General features: G+C 57.5%; 8 protein-coding genes across 8 annotated transcripts; 5 read left to right on the forward strand and 3 right to left on the reverse strand.

The window, feature by feature from the left end:
• Nucleotides 1-1,465: 1,465 nt before the first annotated feature.
• J3D65DRAFT_544988 (putative sodium bile acid cotransporter) lies at nt 1,466-2,882 on the reverse strand (the record flags this gene model as incomplete). Its single annotated transcript, XM_066796744.1, has 2 exons — nt 1,466-1,958; nt 2,074-2,882. The coding sequence occupies 2 exons, from the start codon at nt 2,880-2,882 to the stop codon at nt 1,466-1,468; spliced, it is 1,302 nt and encodes a 433-aa protein (XP_066659356.1).
• A 654-nt stretch (nt 2,883-3,536) lies between these two features.
• On the reverse strand, nt 3,537-5,123 carry J3D65DRAFT_608607 (t-SNARE). Its single transcript, XM_066798596.1, has 3 exons — nt 4,652-5,123; nt 4,175-4,584; nt 3,537-4,110 (listed from the first exon to the last, which is right to left on the reverse strand). Exons 1-3 carry the CDS (start codon nt 4,829-4,831, stop codon nt 4,023-4,025), a joined length of 678 nt encoding a protein of 225 aa, XP_066659357.1. The 5' UTR covers nt 4,832-5,123; the 3' UTR covers nt 3,537-4,022.
• Nucleotides 5,124-5,165: 42 nt separating this feature from the next.
• Nucleotides 5,166-7,496, forward strand: J3D65DRAFT_608609 (amine oxidase-like protein). Its single transcript, XM_066798597.1, has 4 exons — nt 5,166-5,590; nt 5,645-6,363; nt 6,414-6,624; nt 6,677-7,496. The coding sequence occupies exons 1-4, from the start codon at nt 5,389-5,391 to the stop codon at nt 7,054-7,056; spliced, it is 1,512 nt and encodes a 503-aa protein (XP_066659358.1). The 5' UTR covers nt 5,166-5,388; the 3' UTR covers nt 7,057-7,496.
• Nucleotides 7,156-8,120, reverse strand: J3D65DRAFT_7127 (Cnl2/NKP2 family protein-domain-containing protein). Its single transcript, XM_066804108.1, has one exon. It carries the CDS (start codon nt 7,975-7,977, stop codon nt 7,366-7,368), a length of 612 nt encoding a protein of 203 aa, XP_066659359.1. The 5' UTR covers nt 7,978-8,120; the 3' UTR covers nt 7,156-7,365.
• An 11-nt stretch (nt 8,121-8,131) lies between these two features.
• J3D65DRAFT_608612 (MRG-domain-containing protein) lies at nt 8,132-10,765 on the forward strand. Its single transcript, XM_066798598.1, has 4 exons — nt 8,132-8,486; nt 8,718-8,967; nt 9,797-10,187; nt 10,248-10,765. Exons 1-4 carry the CDS (start codon nt 8,323-8,325, stop codon nt 10,433-10,435), a joined length of 993 nt encoding a protein of 330 aa, XP_066659360.1. The 5' UTR covers nt 8,132-8,322; the 3' UTR covers nt 10,436-10,765.
• Nucleotides 10,658-11,801, forward strand: J3D65DRAFT_7363 (uncharacterized protein). The gene has a single exon (XM_066804134.1). The coding sequence runs from the start codon at nt 10,771-10,773 to the stop codon at nt 11,587-11,589; it is 819 nt and encodes a 272-aa protein (XP_066659361.1). The 5' UTR covers nt 10,658-10,770; the 3' UTR covers nt 11,590-11,801.
• A 213-nt stretch (nt 11,802-12,014) lies between these two features.
• On the forward strand, nt 12,015-13,002 carry J3D65DRAFT_532906 (uncharacterized protein; the record flags this gene model as incomplete). Its single annotated transcript, XM_066796686.1, has 2 exons — nt 12,015-12,385; nt 12,435-13,002. Coding segments are annotated over 2 exons (939 nt in total), but the record flags the coding sequence as incomplete, so codon positions are not given.
• A 1,649-nt stretch (nt 13,003-14,651) lies between these two features.
• On the forward strand, nt 14,652-15,809 carry J3D65DRAFT_7399 (uncharacterized protein). Its single transcript, XM_066804141.1, has one exon. It carries the CDS (start codon nt 15,058-15,060, stop codon nt 15,718-15,720), a length of 663 nt encoding a protein of 220 aa, XP_066659363.1. The 5' UTR covers nt 14,652-15,057; the 3' UTR covers nt 15,721-15,809.
• The last annotated feature ends 27 nt before the right edge of the window (nt 15,810-15,836 follow it).

The following is a 15,836-nucleotide window of genomic DNA, read 5'->3' on the forward strand; positions in this document are numbered from 1 at the left end:
GGAAGGCTATCGACAATGTCTCGTTTGCTCGTCAGCAACGTGAAGATTCAGCGCGCCGCCTGGCTTGGGACTACTCACTTGCCAATCCAGCTTTGCAGCTTGACTGCCGGCCAACAAGGAAGGAAGAAAGATGAAGAGAGAACGAACGGGAGGAGCCCAAGCAGTTGCCATCATCATCTTTCTTCTCCATGCTTCTTTGCCAATTGCCATCCATCTCCCTTCCCCTTCCCCATTTCAATTGTTTATGGAAAAGTCTCGCATCAGGCTGGCTCACAGCGACGACCATCAGCCAAGCAATGTCTTCATTGAACGGCATGCCATTGCCATCCCATCCCATCCCATCCCATCCCAAAGACATGTCTCCCAGAAATAAGACTGAATGAACCGAACTCATGGCCAACTTACATACATACCCTCCGTACAATTCTTTTTCCTTTTCACCCCTGGCGGCCCCTTCATCTCGCTACCCACCTACCCATCCCCTTCCTCACATATACATCCGATCCCCACCCATCCACCCACCCTCAACCCCTGACCCCCGGACGCCTGCCCACCCGCATACGCATGCATGCAGTCAACAAGCGAGCAGAACCGAGCCGAAGCGGCGCAGACGCATACGCATCTAGACGTGCGGCGCAGCGTTAGCAAACGCAGGTAAGCAAAAGTCTGGACAAGGCTTTGTGCACTGGCTTACGTATGTACGTACACAAAGAGGGGTATGTGCTATATGTGGGTGTGTTGGTGACAAGCGACGGCGAGCGATGGCGGGGCTGAGGGGCTGAGGGGTGAGTTAGGTTGGCTAAGGATCGAGGGGAGGAGAGGGGCAAAGGTAGGAGAAAGGTGATTAAACGCGCATGCCGCGGAGTTGTAGAGGTTGTTTAGATGGAAAGCGAAGCGGTCGTGTGCATGCAGAGAAAGAGAAAGCCTTGGACTGTAGCGGAAGAGAGACAAGGCAGCGGTGGAGGACACGTCGGGTTGAGGGCCTGATTTCGCCTGTGTTCAAGGCTTCGCTTCGCTTCGTGATACATGATGTGGCATGTCTGGATCGATATTAAAGATGATAGCAAGGAAAAGCGCAGACGGGGCGGGGCGTGTTCAAGAGCTTCAACGTCGGCACCTCCATCGCTCCTCCGTCTTTGCTCCGGGTCTTTTAGTTGCTGATTCCATGTCCAGCGTGGACGCCATCTTCTCTTCGACCACGAAGGGGCTGCAGAGCCTGTCTATCATGAGGCATGATCGGTATCCCAAGGAGTTTCTCGAATCCACCCGCTGGAACAGTCCTTCGTACAACGATTTCACCGGCACAGGTAAAGCCTGAGTGCGTCGGTGGTGCGAGAGCGGTGGCCATGAGAAGAGGTTGACATCCAAATTGTGCACATCTCATTGAGCGATTGGAGCACGAAGCCTCTGACGCTTCCCCGTCTCTTGGTGCGAGGTGTGACTTGGCTCCTCTCAAAGACCGCTCTCAACACTCGGCCAACGACCGACGCGCCTGCATCATTTCCGACGCATGGCCCTGCGGCGGCCCATCCCCCTCCTCCTCATCCTCCTCTTCACCAACGCTCCTCTGCTTGCCATCCCTCGCAATCCACCTCTTAAACGCCGCTACCAAAAAATGCGCACAAAACACCTGCTCCGTCGTGTACAAAATAACCGGAATGCTCATCTTGGCCTTGGTCTGCGCGTCCAGGCCATCCCACATGGCGTAGAGCAGCGGGATGCCGAGGGCGGCCGTCTTTGCGGGGCCGCAGAAGCAGATGGCGACGGTTTCGCGCTTGCTGAAGCCGCGGATGATGTTGTGGGTGAGGCGGGGGATGGAGGGGGGAAGGCGCGCGAAGAGCAGGCAGAGGAGGGTCCAGGTGAGGTAGAGGGCGATGTTGAGGAAGACGACGAGGATGATTGTTGGTGTGGAGAGGGATTGGAGGGCTGATGTTGCGAAGCAGGAGGAGAAGGATGACCTGTGGTAGTGTACACAGTCAGTGGACAGACTTGAGCATCGCCATTTTCTAGGGCTCCATGACTGGGGATACTGTGAATCCCACCGTGGTAGTGTGAAAGGAAGAGTGTACGTACCAGATCAACAGCAGCAGACAGACCGTCCCGACTTTCCCCAGATACAGCCTCGCCACGCACCACGCCGTCCGCTCCGGCCACGCCCACCGCACGCACTGCCCAACAGCCAGCGGTAAATACACACTCAAACCCAACAGGCGAAACACACTCCTATACATGCCCGTCAGATCGCCCGCATCGCCGCCCCACGCCGCAAAGCGGTCATTCTGCGGAATCAACGCCACCGTCCAGGCAGGGCTAATGACAGGCCCAAACACATTCCCCAGCAGCACCTCGACGAGGGCCGCCGCCTCGTCGCCGCCGGCCGCGCGCGTCATGACGACGTTGGACGCAATGGTCGTCGGGATGCAAGCCGTGAGCAGCCAGCCGACGAGCACGGCGCGGTCGATGTTGCCCGCGGCGCCATCGCCCGCGTCGATGATGCGCACCAGCACGTACACGCTGACCGGGCACAGCACGAAGCAGAAGCCCTGCACCAGCAGGTGCAGCCGCCAGTTCAGCGCGTGGACGAGCAGCGCCCGCGGCGACAGGCTCAGCCCGGAGATGACGAAGATGATGGCTACGGCGCCGTACAGGATGCTGTATTCGGAGCGGATGATGCCGCCGTGCGCGGCGACGTGCGGGAACAGGTAGGCGAGGAGGCACACGAGGCCGAGTCCGAACATGAGCCATTGGGACAGGAGGAGCTTGAAGAGTTTGTGCAGCGGTTGGGGTAGTAAGTGGGTTTGGTGTTGACTGGGTGCACGTGTCGAGGGGGATGCGTCCGGAGATGCTGTCTGTGGGGGAGAATTGGTGGTCGGTAGGGTCATCGTTGTTGATCGCGCAGCATGCTTGTTGGACGCGTGGTGACAATCTTCCTCTTCCTCTTTCTCGTCCGGCTTTGGTGACTCTTGACGCCGCACGTCGTCTACCTCGACGCTGTTTGCCGCCCTCGTCCCGGCTCTCGGCTCCATCATGTCTTCATGGCTCATAATTCCCAGCTCTTGACCGCCGTCTCGCAATTGTTCACCCTCGAGGTGTCTCAACTTTTGTGCGTGCAAGTCGGTACGGTTCGTTGAAGCAGTGTTGCAGTAGCATTTCTGCGGTTGAACTTTCAGCCCGACACAGCGTCAGTGCGGGCCTGCAGTGGTGATGAGTGGGAGGGGCAGGATCGTCGTTGGACTGATAAAGACCAAAGAAGCAGCTTGGGTTGCGACATCGGTGCTCGGTTAGTCGGCATGGTGCCGCCTATGTGCGCTAGCCACGATGGGTTGGCATCCAGTCTGGGGTCAGATGCACTCATTCTGCCTTGAGCCAGAACAACTACTATCTAAGAGCGTTCAAGCGACACAATCGAAGTGCCTCACCTTCTACGCATCCAGAAACCTAAGAGGGACTCAAGTCTACCGAAAAGACAGACCACGAGCAACCCAGCATATTGCTCCATGTGCCACGACTTTTGATTTCAGACGAGACTAGAAATAACTCGCATTTAAACACTGGTTGCACTGTACTCAACCAAGAATTTACAAAACTTACGCAGGTTGTTGCTGGAGAAGACCCACCATCAAGATGTTTGCCAATGAGCTCCGCTTCTTACAGACTCTGTCTCTGAACCGGCAGCCTCCTCGTTTCCTTGTTCTTTTTGCCTGAACTTGCCAACTCCGATACGAAATTTGGCTTAGCCGGGCGAGTTGGTCATGTCGTGTCGCCAAGGCTTTGGAACACCGCTTGCGAAAAGCGACGCAAAGCCAACAAGGCCAGGGTCCAAGTCTTCCGAGCCGACGGATGGCTCTCAAAAATGTTGCCCCATGCAGTAAAAGGAACGATTCGAAGGGTATACGGGTATAAACTTGTTGCAAACGAAGGTGACGCGATGATTTCTTCCCAACTCCGCTGCCGAGAGACCAATGTCTCTATGAAAACCCTCCCAAACGCCTTCTCCTGCAACCTCGAGGCCCCTGACGAGATTACCTGAACTTGCTGACAATGACCGCAATGATTAGAATTACAAGAACCGTGATGATGGCGATGGTGATTATCCGATTCGTAGCCATCCTGAAAGCTTGTCAGTGTCACTGTTCGACATGTGCCGCGTTTAGAGGATAAGGGGAGACTCTACCTACGAGCCATCCCCCGCAAAGTTTTGATGCTCCTGTCCGTGTAGCTTTCGCTCTCGAGAAGGTTGCCTCTCGTATGTTCGATAGTCTCTCTCTGCGCAGCCAGGTCACTCAAAGTGTTTCGGCCGATATCCTCAGTCTCCAGGGCAATGCGCTGCGACTCGCGCAGACGTCCACTACTGCGCTCCAGCCGGTCAGTACCCGTGAGCAACTGCTGCCTTTGTTCCAGCTGGTCATCGTGCGCGGGGTCGTCTTTGTAGCGGTTGCCAAAGAGAGCGCGCTTGTCGGAGGAGAGGGACTTGAGCTTGCGGCCGAGTTCGTCAATGTCGTGTTGCAGATTGCGGAAGCGCTGGTTGACTTTGTTCTTGGCCGGGGCAGGAATGTTGGGTTTTTCGATGCGCATTTGGTCGAGCTGAGAGCACAGGTTAGTCACGCCGTGTACCGTTTTGCGCCGCCTCTTGCAATTTGGGCAAAATTACCAGCTCCTTGGCCTCTTCCAGCGCTCTTTCAGCCTGGCGTATTGCGGCTTTTCGGGGCTCGCCGGCCAACTCCGGGATCTGATCGAGCTTTTGCGTCAGGTCGGCCTGGACGAGCTTGAGCTCAGCTTCATAGCTGCCAAAGCGCTCGGATCCGGCCTCGGAGTCGAGAATGTCGGACATGATGTCTTTGATGGAGAGATGTGCAGTTGGACGGTAGACGGGCGGGTCGAGAGCGGCAACAACAGAGGGTGCGCGTGGGCGAACTGGTGCCTTGGGGGTTTCAGCGGCGTATGGAGGGCGTGTCGCGAGCGACGAGGAGCGCAAGAGTCGGACTGGGGAGTGGGAGGGGTAGAGGGACGGACCAGAAGGGGCCGTCAGGTCGTGGTTAGGTTGTGGTCAAGGACGAGGGTGGTCAGTGAGCGCCAGGTGGTCTCGCCGCGGGCGGAGGAGGAAGCACGGGCTAAACCGTGTGGAGGCTGGCTTGGCACGTATCGATGGTTGTGGCTGCTCTCTCGACGACGCTAATCAAAGACGCAACCGAATTCCTTCCTGCTGCTCCTACATAGCTCTGCCTGTCTGCTTCTTGTCAATCTCGCTTCACCCTCTCGCTCGCTCCAGTTCCCGCCCGTCTGCTCTCCGCGCCATTCCACAATCCCCGCCCCAGACGTCTCTCTGAGTTGATGATGTCATTGCTCGTCCTGTGAATCCGCACCGTACCGTACATCCTCTCCCACGCCATGACCAAATCGATCGCCATCGTTGGCAGCGGCGTCACGGGCATTGGCGCCTTGTATGCCCTGCGCGACACCGACCATGATGTCCACCTCTTCGAATCCAGTGACCGCCTGGGCGGCCACACTAATACCCTCGACTTCAAGCATGGCGACGAAACCGTCCCTGTCGACACCGGCTTCATTGTCCTAAACACTGCAACGTACCGTCAGTAACCCCACACTTTGGCATATGGCTGGGGTATTGATCCTGTTGCAACAGCAAACTTTCAATCTTTCTTGAAGCACCTCAATGTGGAAACAAACAAGACGGAAATGACCTTTGGCATCTCCAGAGACCAAGGCAAATTCGAATGGGCAGGCACTTCTCTCAATGCCGTCTTTGCACAGCGCTCCAACATCTTCCGGCCATCCCATTGGCGCATGATTTTCGACATAATACGCTTCAACCAATTCGCACTAGACCTCCTCAAGGACGAGTCCAGCGTGAGCTTGAATCTAAGCATTGGCCGATATCTCGATCGCGAGGGCTATTCTGCAGCATTCAGGGACAACTACCTCATCCCCATGACTGCCTGTGTTTGGAGCACAGGCGCTGACAAGTGTGCCCTCGACTTTCCGGCCGTCACCTTGGTTCGGTTTCTGTGGAATCACCACTTGCTCAACACCATCACCGAGCGCCCTGCCTGGCTTACCGTCAAGGGAGGATCCAGAAACTACATCGACGCTGTAATGAAAGATTTTCCATCCGAACGCGTGCACCTCTCTAGCGGAGTAAGAAGCCTCAGGAACACTCCCGACGGCAAGGTCGCGCTCCGATTTGCCAGAGGCAGAGAGCAAGTCTTTGACCAAGTGTTGCTGGCATGCCACGGAGACCAAGCCTGGGAGATCATTGCCCCATCAGCCTCTGCCGAAGAGCTCAAGATATTGGGTGCCTTTCACACGTCGCTGAACAGAGCATATCTTCATTCAGATGTTTCTGTGAGTTTGCTTTGCGAGTCTTACAAGTATCGACGCTGACAAAAATTCAGCTCATGCCCCGCAATCGCGCAACATGGTCTGCGTGGAATTATTTGACGACCTCCAACCCGAAGGGCCCCAAAAGCTCACCTTCGGGTGCACTCGGTCTCGTTTCGTTGACTTACAACATGAACATTTTGCAGCACATTCCCGTTTCCAAGTATGGCCACGTACTGGTGACCATGAACCCGCCACATCCACCAAAACAAGAATTGACTCAAGGTAAACCCGATCTTGAACACAAATCTCTTCTCTCATTCTGACAACATCGTAGCCAACATTCCGTACACCCACCCTCTCTACACTGCCAATGCAGTTTACTACCAGGGACAGCTCCACAAAATCCAAGGCACAAGGGGCGTCTTCTACGCGGGAGCATGGACTCGATACGGTTTCCACGAAGACGGTTTCCTTTCTGGCATCAACATTGCCTGCGACCACTTTGGCGGTGATGTGCCATGGGAGCGCGTCGAAACCAAGACGATCAGAGGCAACTCCCCCGAGTTCAGCACCAAGGATTACGCCGCGAGGGTCGTGATCCATTTGATTTCTATCGTCATCAGAATTCTTGGCCTTTTATTGGCCCTCTTTACTGTCCCGAGTAAGACTACACTCAAACGGACGACAAGTAGCAGGAGGAAGAAGATGAACTGAGGAGTTGGTAATGATGCGTGTTATGGGGGGAGACATTGGTGGAGCAGTTGTCCTTTTTGTCATGGCGATGCATATGCTAGGCGTTTTGCTTGCTACAGGCGTAGCCACGCTTCTCTTCTCACAATCAGAATTTGTAGCAGCTTGCTAGTTTGGATGGGCACGGACTGCTGCTGTTGAAGTTTCGAGGACAGAAATTCCGTGAAAACACATTGGCTTCTGGCTTCTGGCCTTGGCTGTTTGTAGCTCCGTTTCGTGGGTTGCAATATTGCCGAAGAATTTTGGGGCCATGGACGTGCAAAGGACAGCAATTCAGCCGTCACCAGCCTGAGCGCATACCGCCTGCAGCTGCTTGAGTGTCTCGACGGTTGCTTGACCGAGCTCCTCTCCAGCGGCAGGCTTGGGGAATTTTCCATAGCGGAGATCGCTCAGATCATCGACCGTCTTCTTGACATCGCCAAGTATCGCCTGTGCTTCTTCTTCAATCTCGCCAATCTCCGTGTTCAAGTCGTCTTCAGCTTCCTTCATGTCTTGTAGGAGGTCCTCAATGGTTCTCTTCCCATGTCGGCGCGTAAACGCTGCATCGAGAGGTCCGTACAGGTCCTCGTCCATTTGGACGTCCAAGCGCTCGTCTGGCGTGAGCCCCGCCTCTTCCAATTCTCCCCTCTCCTCCTTTCTTCGACGCTTGGCCACCTGGCGCGCCTGCTGCTCGCCGCGCTTAGCCTCGCCGGCAATGGAGCGCTTCACATCATCAATGTCGGTGGCGCGTTGGTGCTGCAGCTCGCGATAAAGCCGCGGGATGGCAGGATTGGAGGCTTGCGAGCGCGGGAAGAGGTCGATGAATTGCTGGAGTGTGATGACGTTGGTCAGAGGAGCGGGTCGCAGGAGAAGGTCGGAGAGGATGGAGGTTTCGGTGTGCGGCATTGCTAAGGTAGAGCGGGTCCGGGAGCAGCGGATCGACGGCGATGGTGGAAAGGAGGAGGCAGAGATTGGATGTTGTTTGGTGGTCCGGGAGACGCGTTGGGTTGGCACAAGCGAGGAGAGGACGACGCGCCGGGACGGACAGACAACGAGCGAAGCTAAGACGCCATCAAACTCACCACCCACCTCACCTTCCCCAGCCCGTTCGGTTCGGCACCACCTGACGTGAAGACGCCTGGTCCTAAACACCCACCCACGCCCCAGAAAGAAGTCTGTTGCATGGTGGCCACTTCCATCCTACCCTCGCTTGCATAACCATTCATCACAACCTCTGCCGTGCCGCCAGCCATGGCGCCTTCGTCCCAACCCTACTTTCAAAAGGACGAGAAGGCCTTGTGCTTCCATCACGAACTCCTGTATGAAGCAAAGGTCCTGGACGTCAAGCAGGTAGACCCGAGCGACAAAAAGTCGGCATATCAGTACAAGGTCCACTACAAGGGCTGGAAAGCCACGTGAGTTGATGCGCCCTCTCCCTCAAGCCACCCTTGGTTCACTTCTGTCGTTGGCGAGTGCGCAGCACTTTGTCATGATCCCATCATCATTCACCTCTCGCGCCATCGCAAGAGCGTCCGCCGTCCACTTCGCCGGGCGCAAGTCATTTCGCTCGGGAAAAGAATTTTCATTGATTGCACCCATCTGCGCAAGCGCGAGCGTGCCAACAACTGACGGGGCTCACTTGATAGATGGGACGACTGGGTCCCGCAGGACCGGTTGCGCAAACTGACGGACGAGAATCGCGAGCTGGCAGCAAGTCTGCGCAAGGAGATGGAGGCCATTCGGCGCAGCAGCACTGCGGCTAAGGGCGCGTCTTCTGCGCACAAGAAGAAGGTGACGGACATGAGCTCCATGCGCGGCAGCGAGGGTCGCGAGACGCCCGCTGGCTCGACCAGCCTGGCTGGCCGTAAGAGGGGACGCGACTTTGAGATTGAAAAGGTATGAGGCTTTCCCATTCTCCTTGCACGTGATTTATACTCTTCACTTGCTTTCACTTCACTCTGTCGTCTGCGTTGTTGTTTTGTTGCTCTTGGGGCTCTGCCTCCATCTCTCTCGTCAATTACTCCTCTACACCTCTCAAACCTTCAACATCCCTTCACCCTCTACACAAATTCACTGCGTCGTTCTTGTCCGTCACTTCGCCTTCCAAACTCTTCCACCCATCATGGTTTCCACGCGAGCCAAAACAAAAGCCACGACAGAGACTGGAGCAAAGGTCAAGTCTCTGGGCCTTCACGATGCCGCCAGCTTGGAGACTCGTGTCAAAGTGTCCGATTGCAAGAATCCCGCTCCAGAGGTCCTGGGTTCTGACAAGTCGACCACCTCGGAACGGACGCTTGAGGGACTTTCGCAAAACGGACCTCGACCGCCAAAGGGGCTGAAGCTCGCCTGCGCACATCCTACGCAGCCGTACGCCAAGGTCCTTGAAAATTGGGCAAGGGACACTGCCATCCAAGTCGAGCCTCCGCGCAAGCAGCCGCCCAGGAAAAAACCTGCCAAGAAGAAGATGACCGGCAAGGGCAAGCGTGTTAGATTTGAAGAGTCTGAGGAGCCCGAGGTGCCTTCCGGACCCCCCAAAGGAGTGAAAAGAGCCAAAACGACCACGACTGCTGAGGAAGCCCACACGAGAGTCCTCCAGAACTGGAACACGAAGCCTCGGACTCCCCACACAGTACTGCTTTCTTGCACCTGCGTTGCTTATCTGCCGTTTCTTGACTGTTTTTGCTTGTTGAGATTGACATTGAGCTCTGGCTAACATGATGCACAGGAGGAGCAATTCCGCACCAGACCGGCTGTCCGCATCCCAATGCCCGACAAGCTCAAGTCTGTGCTCGTTGATGACTGGGAGCAAATCACCAAGAACCTCCATCTCACCAAAGTTCCTAGCTTGTGTTCTGTCTCGACGGTCCTCTCCCAGTACGAAACTCAAGAGAGGACCAAGCGCATTCCCGGCAGCGCCGACTGGGACATTCTGCAAGAGGTGATGCAGGGCATCAAGGAGTACTTTAGAAAGGCTCTGGGCCGCATCCTGCTGTACCGCTTTGAGCGTGACCAGTACTTGGAAGTGCACAAGAAGATGGAATCTCCAAACTCTCCGGGATATACGGGCCGCAGCCTGGAACAGATCTACGGGCCGGAGCATCTCCTGCGCCTGCTGGGTAAGCGTCTTGTCCAAGCACAATTACTCATCGAGCTGCGACAAGGCTGACAGTGGGCAGTTTCATTACCCGATCTGATTGCACAGACCAACATGGACCCTCAGTCGGTCAACCGGCTGCGCGAGGAACTGCTCAAGCTCACCATGTGGATCGCCAAAGACGAAAACGCCAACAGGTTCTTCCGCAACAACTACGAGCCGGCCGACCAGGAGTACATTGAGAAGGCCAAGGGCGACGAGAAGCACTGAGTCGGGCAAAAGCGGGACGACACAGGCAACGCGGCGGCACCATTTTCATTTTGTCTGCGCAGGCTACGAGGGACAGCACACGGTTGGGGATTGATTGTCCGAGGGCGCATACAAGGCGTTTACCCGGTCGTTGGGAGCAGAAGAGACCTTTTTTTGACTTTGCTTTTGCTTTTTTCACACCACCCCTGCATCATTCCCGAGACGCCCTGCATATTGCGTACGTCGGCGGGCGTGCTCCCATTCCTTCGGGTCACGATTGACAGGAACGGGTTGCCAGGGACGTGGGAGACGGTAGAGGGAGGGAGTGGTGAGGGTCGCGCGTGGGCGGGATCGAAATGGGAAAAGGCAAGCGAGCGAGCACGGGCAGGCGGACGTGGGAACTGGATAGCATGCAAAATGTCCTAATTGAGCCGTGGTGTCATGGTGTTTGTGGTGTTTTTGGAGCACAGCACGGCGGCGCAAGGCACTCTGGAGCTGGGCGGGCGCACAACAGGCAAGGAATGCGGGCACAGGAACGAGCCATGCAGCAGTCGCAACGTTGTACCCCATGGTGGGGCACGTGGATTGGCGGCTCGCGAGGACGTGGACAGGGACGTTCGGTGGGTCTCTCTCTGCAGACACGGAGGCCAGCTCATGGACGTCGAATCGAATCGTATCGAGGCGGCGAGGCGGATGGACGGCGGCTGTCATGTCAGGTCTCCCTCCGTCTGTGGCTCAGCAAAATGTCACGAAATGTCGGGGGCCTGAGTCGGCCATGCACAGTCTGGGCCTCAGTCCAACCAGAGGCAAGGGCGCCAAAGGAGAGGAACAAGAGAGAAGAGCAACCCGGCTTGGGTCTGGCGTTGTCCAGTCCACTCAGCCCTGGTGGTTGGGTGTTGACAACCTCAGCTCACCTCGCTGACACCAGCAAGCAGACGCCGCCGCAACGGGACAAGCACAAGCACAAGCACAAGCTTCATCGTTGCCCTCCCTTATCGTCGGGCCCTTTGCCGCCAGCCACTCGATCCTCTTCTTCTCCCTTGGTCTCCCTCCTGTCGTCCTCGTCCTCGTCCTCGTCCTATTGCCCGTTGCGAAGGCGGCCTCTTTCTCAAGGCGCTCCGCCTGCGACCCCATACATATCCAACCCCTCCATGCGCCCATCTTTCCTTTTATAACTCGCCGCTCCAGAATTGCTTCTCTGCTCGTCCGCGTCCTCGTCCTCGTCCTCCCCTCTCCGTCGCGCCGTGTGGCGCTGCTTCCCGGTCTTGGCTTGTTGAGTTTTTCATCTTCGTACCCACGAGGAAAAAGCTTCTTTGGTTTTGCTTCTCAGCTACCCTGCTCTTCGGTCTTTCCTCCTTGCACGCCGACTTTTTATCCTCTCTCCACCTCGCCCGGTCTCCGAGTTGGCTCGCTGCGCTCCCGCCGGCTCCATCCATCGTCAATTATCTTGTCGATGCTACCATGACATTCTTATCGAGTCCTGAGAGTCAATCCCACGCCAGTTACTCGTAGCACTCACTCATTAACCCCGCCGGGTCCTCGTTGCTGGAGCATCCAATCGAGCTCCCCCCCCCCCCCCCGCACCGTGCCCGAGCCCACCATGGGCCTCTGTCTCCGCGCAGAGTCCTGGATATGGTACTCGTGCGTCATGGTCGTCGCCATTGCCCGCTTCGTCTCTCGAACCCTCCTGTTCCGTGGCGATGTCAAGAGGCTCCAGGTCGACGATTGGCTCATGTTCGCCGCTCTGTGCACCTACACGACTCTTGTCGTCACCATCAACATTGTGGCCACGACCGAGACCAACCTCTTCCCTTCCGGCTACGATTATCGTGCCTTGCCCTCCTCCGAAATCAGCTCGCGGGTATTTGGGAGCAAGCTTGTCCTGGTCGTGGAGCAATGCCAATGCGCGACGGTCTGGGCAGTCAAGGCTTGTCTTCTCATCATGTACTACCGCTTGACGTATGTCCTAACGTACGCACCGGCGTGAAATCTGAGTTTACGGACACTGACGCGTTTGCAGAATCGCGCTGAGAGAAAACTTTGTCGTCAAGATTCTCGCCGCCTACGTCGCCCTCGGATTCGTCTTCATGGAAATCTTTTACCTCTTCGTTTGGTGCCGCCCTTTTCGCAATTACTGGGCTGTGCCCACGCCGAATCCGCAATGCAATGTCGCGACCGATCACCTCATCACTAATGCCGTCTTCAACATTTCTTCGGACGTCTTCCTCCTGGTCCTCGCGCTGCAGATGGTTGTCCGGAGCCAGTTGCCCGTTCATCGAAAGCTTGTTCTGGGCGTCATTTTTGGACTGGGAATCTTTGTTGTTTTGGCTTCAATCCTCAACAAGTACTACAGCTTCACGAATCCCTACGGCCAGGCTTGGACCTTTTGGTATACTCGAGAAAGCAGCACGTCGCTCTTGGTCGCAAACCTGCCGTACACCTGGACATTGCTGCGCCGTCTGTTCAATCTCAGAGCTTTCGACCTTCAAACCTCGCAGCACACGGCCACTTCCATGCCGTCTCCACAGGCTCCTTCATTTAGCTACCATTCCAACCGCACCAAAAGGGCCCGCACGCGTGGACAACTCCAGCCTAGTCTCACTGGCACCACTGTCGCTGATCCGCCACCACTAGCGTCTCTTTCTCCCAAGTCGACGTCAAGGTCTCTCTTCAAGACTGTTCGGAGCGACTCGCACTTTTCGCCCTCCTCCCCTGCTCTTCCCTTTCTCCCGCCTGTCGCAGAATTGCCACCGTCCAACACCCTTCGCGTCCCCCGGCCGGAAATGTATCGCGCGGACACTGCGCCGCCAGCTTGCCTCGAGTCTGGCCTCATGGATTTCCCAGGCGCCAGCTTCCGGAGCAAGAGTCCTGGGAGCAGCCAAGCGCACGCCCACTGTCGCTCCGACAACGATCTCCTCCGTCCCTGGCACGCCGGCGACAGCTATCTCTACGCGTCCGCGTCGTCGTCGGCGTCCAACAGCGGCGATGACGACCTCGAATACGACTCCTCCGGCGTCTGTGCGCTCGACCCACTCTCGCACCATCACCGCCACCGCGGACACGAACAACACGCCTGCCCTTGTCCCCCGATCGACGGCTTGAGTCTGGGACTGGGTGCCGACGGCTGGGGCGAGGGCGACGCGTGGCATGGCCGGCTGGCCATCCAGCAGCGGCAGCTGGCGCGCGAACACGAGCGCATGCAGCGGCGGTCGACGCGGGGAGCGCGGAGTCGCAGCCGCGCGGAGAGCGTGTTGGCGTTGAAGACGCGGCTGGGGCTGCCGGTTGAGCTGCAGGAGGTGCCAGGGGGCGCTGGCAATGCGAGCGAGGGCAGGACGACGACGCGCAAACCGCGAGCGCAGAGTCTGGATGCGCGCGGCCGCAGTCGCAGTCGCAGTCGCAAGAATCGCGACCATCCTCCCCTGCCTCTGCCGCTGCCTCCGCCGCCGCCTCACTTGGGCACGTCGGCGTCGTCGACACAACACCCGCGGACACAAACACCCCCTGCCGCCCCTGACTCCACCCCCAACCCCACCCCCGACTTCCCCTCCCTCCTCCTCCCGCCTCCCCCGTCTCCCGTCCTCGGCCTCTCTCGCGCCCCTCCCCTTGCCGCAAAAGCCAAATCCAGCTTCCCCAACGTCGTCGACGTCGACGACCATATGCCGACCGACAGCTCGCTCGCGGCCGCCCCCGCCTCCACCTCTTCTTCGACGGCCGCACGCGCCCTCGCGACGGCAGATTTCGAAGCCGCCAAGCGGCGCGCCGCGAGCCGCGGTTGCCATGGCGGCGCCGTGGACGCGCTGCTAGAGCTGGAGCGCGAGATCTTGATGAGTGAAGAGGATGACGACGACAGGCAAACAGAGGGCGCTGCCGGGCATGGAGATAAGACCACCACTGCCGCGTCTCCGTCGACTGATCTTCCCATGCCTACTCCTCCTGCAGCAGCAGCCGCCGCCGCCGCCAAGTTGGCACTGGCAGCAGCGCCACGGCCGGCCTTCGCCTCGCCCGCGCTGGTCATTGGCGCGCGTCGCCAGTCCGGCGAGGCCGCAAAAAGCACTGCTCCATCACAAAGCATCACAGCGACAGCACCAGCAGCAGACGCGACAGCAGGTCTAGGTCTAAGCCTCGACCACCGCAGAAGTGGCGACGTCTCCCCGGCACGCCTCCGTCCCGTGCACTGCCCCTCCCCTCTCTCCGACGACGACGACGATAACGACGTTTACCACGACGCCAGCAGCCAGCGCGTCGTGTCCGCGCTTTCTACTTTTTCGGCCACGCCTGCGGACGGCGAGGAGCACGAGCACGCAGCGGACGACGAAGGAAAAGCAGAGGACGAAGACGTGGATGAGGGAGGCGACATAGAACCGCTCGACGCAGGCGAAACAACGCCGCTAACCGACGACGCGCCCAGCCGCAGCCGCAGTCTCGAGCTGCAACGGACGGGCGATGGTAGTGCTGCCGCGAAGACTCAGCGGCGGGCGAAGGAGGCTCAGCCGCGCGCACGACGAGAGAGAGATCGAGATGTGTGGCGCGATGCTGTCGGCGCGGGAGCCGAGAGGGATAGTAAGAGGAGGAGGAGGAGGATGGTGGTCGTGAGGAGAGAGGTGGTGTAGATAGGAGACGAGGGTTTAGACGGATGGGATGGGATGGATAGACATACACCAGGAAGGCATGTAGAGGTAGAGGTACAAGCGCGAGCGCGCGCGCGCAAGCGCGACATGAACGCGGAGTTGTTTCGTAATGATAATGAGATCAATCATGCCATCATCCATCCATGGGTTGGCCTTGCATATAGATATGCCTTGCCTTGGCTGTGCAGTAGTCTGTCTACACATGTAGATAGATGCCTCAGTTCATCCACGCAGCATGCATACATACATAGCAGCACCATCAACAACATTCTCAATTATTCCACCTGCGCTTCTTCCCTTCCCATCGCCTCCTTTTCCTACAGCCCCAGCGATGCAGGCTCGGCAGCTGGCCCCATTACATATATCCGTTTATCCATTTATCCAACGACGCGGCAATCTCTCTCTTTCCTTTCTCGCGGCGGTGCGACGGCCACTCCACTATTCCATCCCATCCCATCCAGCCCACGTCCCAACAAAGAAGAAGGAAAGGAAAGAAGGCAAGAGACAAAAGAAGAGGCAAGAAAAAGGGGGTGTGTGTGTGCACAAGGGGAGCCAGACCAAGACCGGCAGCCACATCAACAAGATAGAAAGAGGGGGGAAAAAGGGGGCCCGAAAGAAGTGTGTGTGGCGTCGTATTGGATTGGAATGGATTGGAAAAGAGCACGTATGAGTCGATGACGCCTGACTGCTCGCCGCTAGGTAAGAGACACTGAATGGCTTTGAGAAGAGAAGAAAGGGGGAACTTCTCATGCCGCCCGCCCGCCTAACTGGCTAGGCAAGAAAGACAAAGGTGA

This window comes from Phyllosticta citribraziliensis (genome assembly GCF_038025025.1).
Source record: "Phyllosticta citribraziliensis strain CPC 17464 chromosome Unknown J3D65scaffold_1, whole genome shotgun sequence".
NCBI lineage: Eukaryota > Fungi > Ascomycota > Dothideomycetes > Botryosphaeriales > Phyllostictaceae > Phyllosticta > Phyllosticta citribraziliensis.

Excerpts from the sequence above, each read along its gene's own strand:
- J3D65DRAFT_608607 (XM_066798596.1), bottom strand. The coding sequence starts at position 4,831 with ATGTCCGACATTCTCGACTCCGAGGCCGGATCCGAGCGCTTTGGCAGC. Across the intron at positions 4,585-4,651 it reads TGGAAGAGGCCAAGGAGCTG|CTCGACCAAATGCGCATCGA; the intron begins GTAATTTTGCCC and ends CTGTGCTCTCAG. Across the intron at positions 4,111-4,174 it reads TTGCGGGGGATGGCTCGTAG|GATGGCTACGAATCGGATAA; the intron begins GTAGAGTCTCCC and ends ACAAGCTTTCAG.
- J3D65DRAFT_608609 (XM_066798597.1), top strand. The coding sequence starts at position 5,389 with ATGACCAAATCGATCGCCATCGTTGGCAGCGGCGTCACGGGCATTGGC. Across the intron at positions 5,591-5,644 it reads CCTAAACACTGCAACGTACC|CAAACTTTCAATCTTTCTTG; the intron begins GTCAGTAACCCC and ends CTGTTGCAACAG. Across the intron at positions 6,364-6,413 it reads ATCTTCATTCAGATGTTTCT|CTCATGCCCCGCAATCGCGC; the intron begins GTGAGTTTGCTT and ends ACAAAAATTCAG.
- J3D65DRAFT_7127 (XM_066804108.1), bottom strand. The coding sequence starts at position 7,977 with ATGCCGCACACCGAAACCTCCATCCTCTCCGACCTTCTCCTGCGACCC.
- J3D65DRAFT_608612 (XM_066798598.1), top strand. The coding sequence starts at position 8,323 with ATGGCGCCTTCGTCCCAACCCTACTTTCAAAAGGACGAGAAGGCCTTG. Across the intron at positions 8,487-8,717 it reads TACAAGGGCTGGAAAGCCAC|ATGGGACGACTGGGTCCCGC; the intron begins GTGAGTTGATGC and ends CTCACTTGATAG. Across the intron at positions 8,968-9,796 it reads GCGACTTTGAGATTGAAAAG|GAGGAGCAATTCCGCACCAG; the intron begins GTATGAGGCTTT and ends CATGATGCACAG.
- J3D65DRAFT_7363 (XM_066804134.1), top strand. The coding sequence starts at position 10,771 with ATGGGAAAAGGCAAGCGAGCGAGCACGGGCAGGCGGACGTGGGAACTG.
- J3D65DRAFT_7399 (XM_066804141.1), top strand. The coding sequence starts at position 15,058 with ATGGATAGACATACACCAGGAAGGCATGTAGAGGTAGAGGTACAAGCG.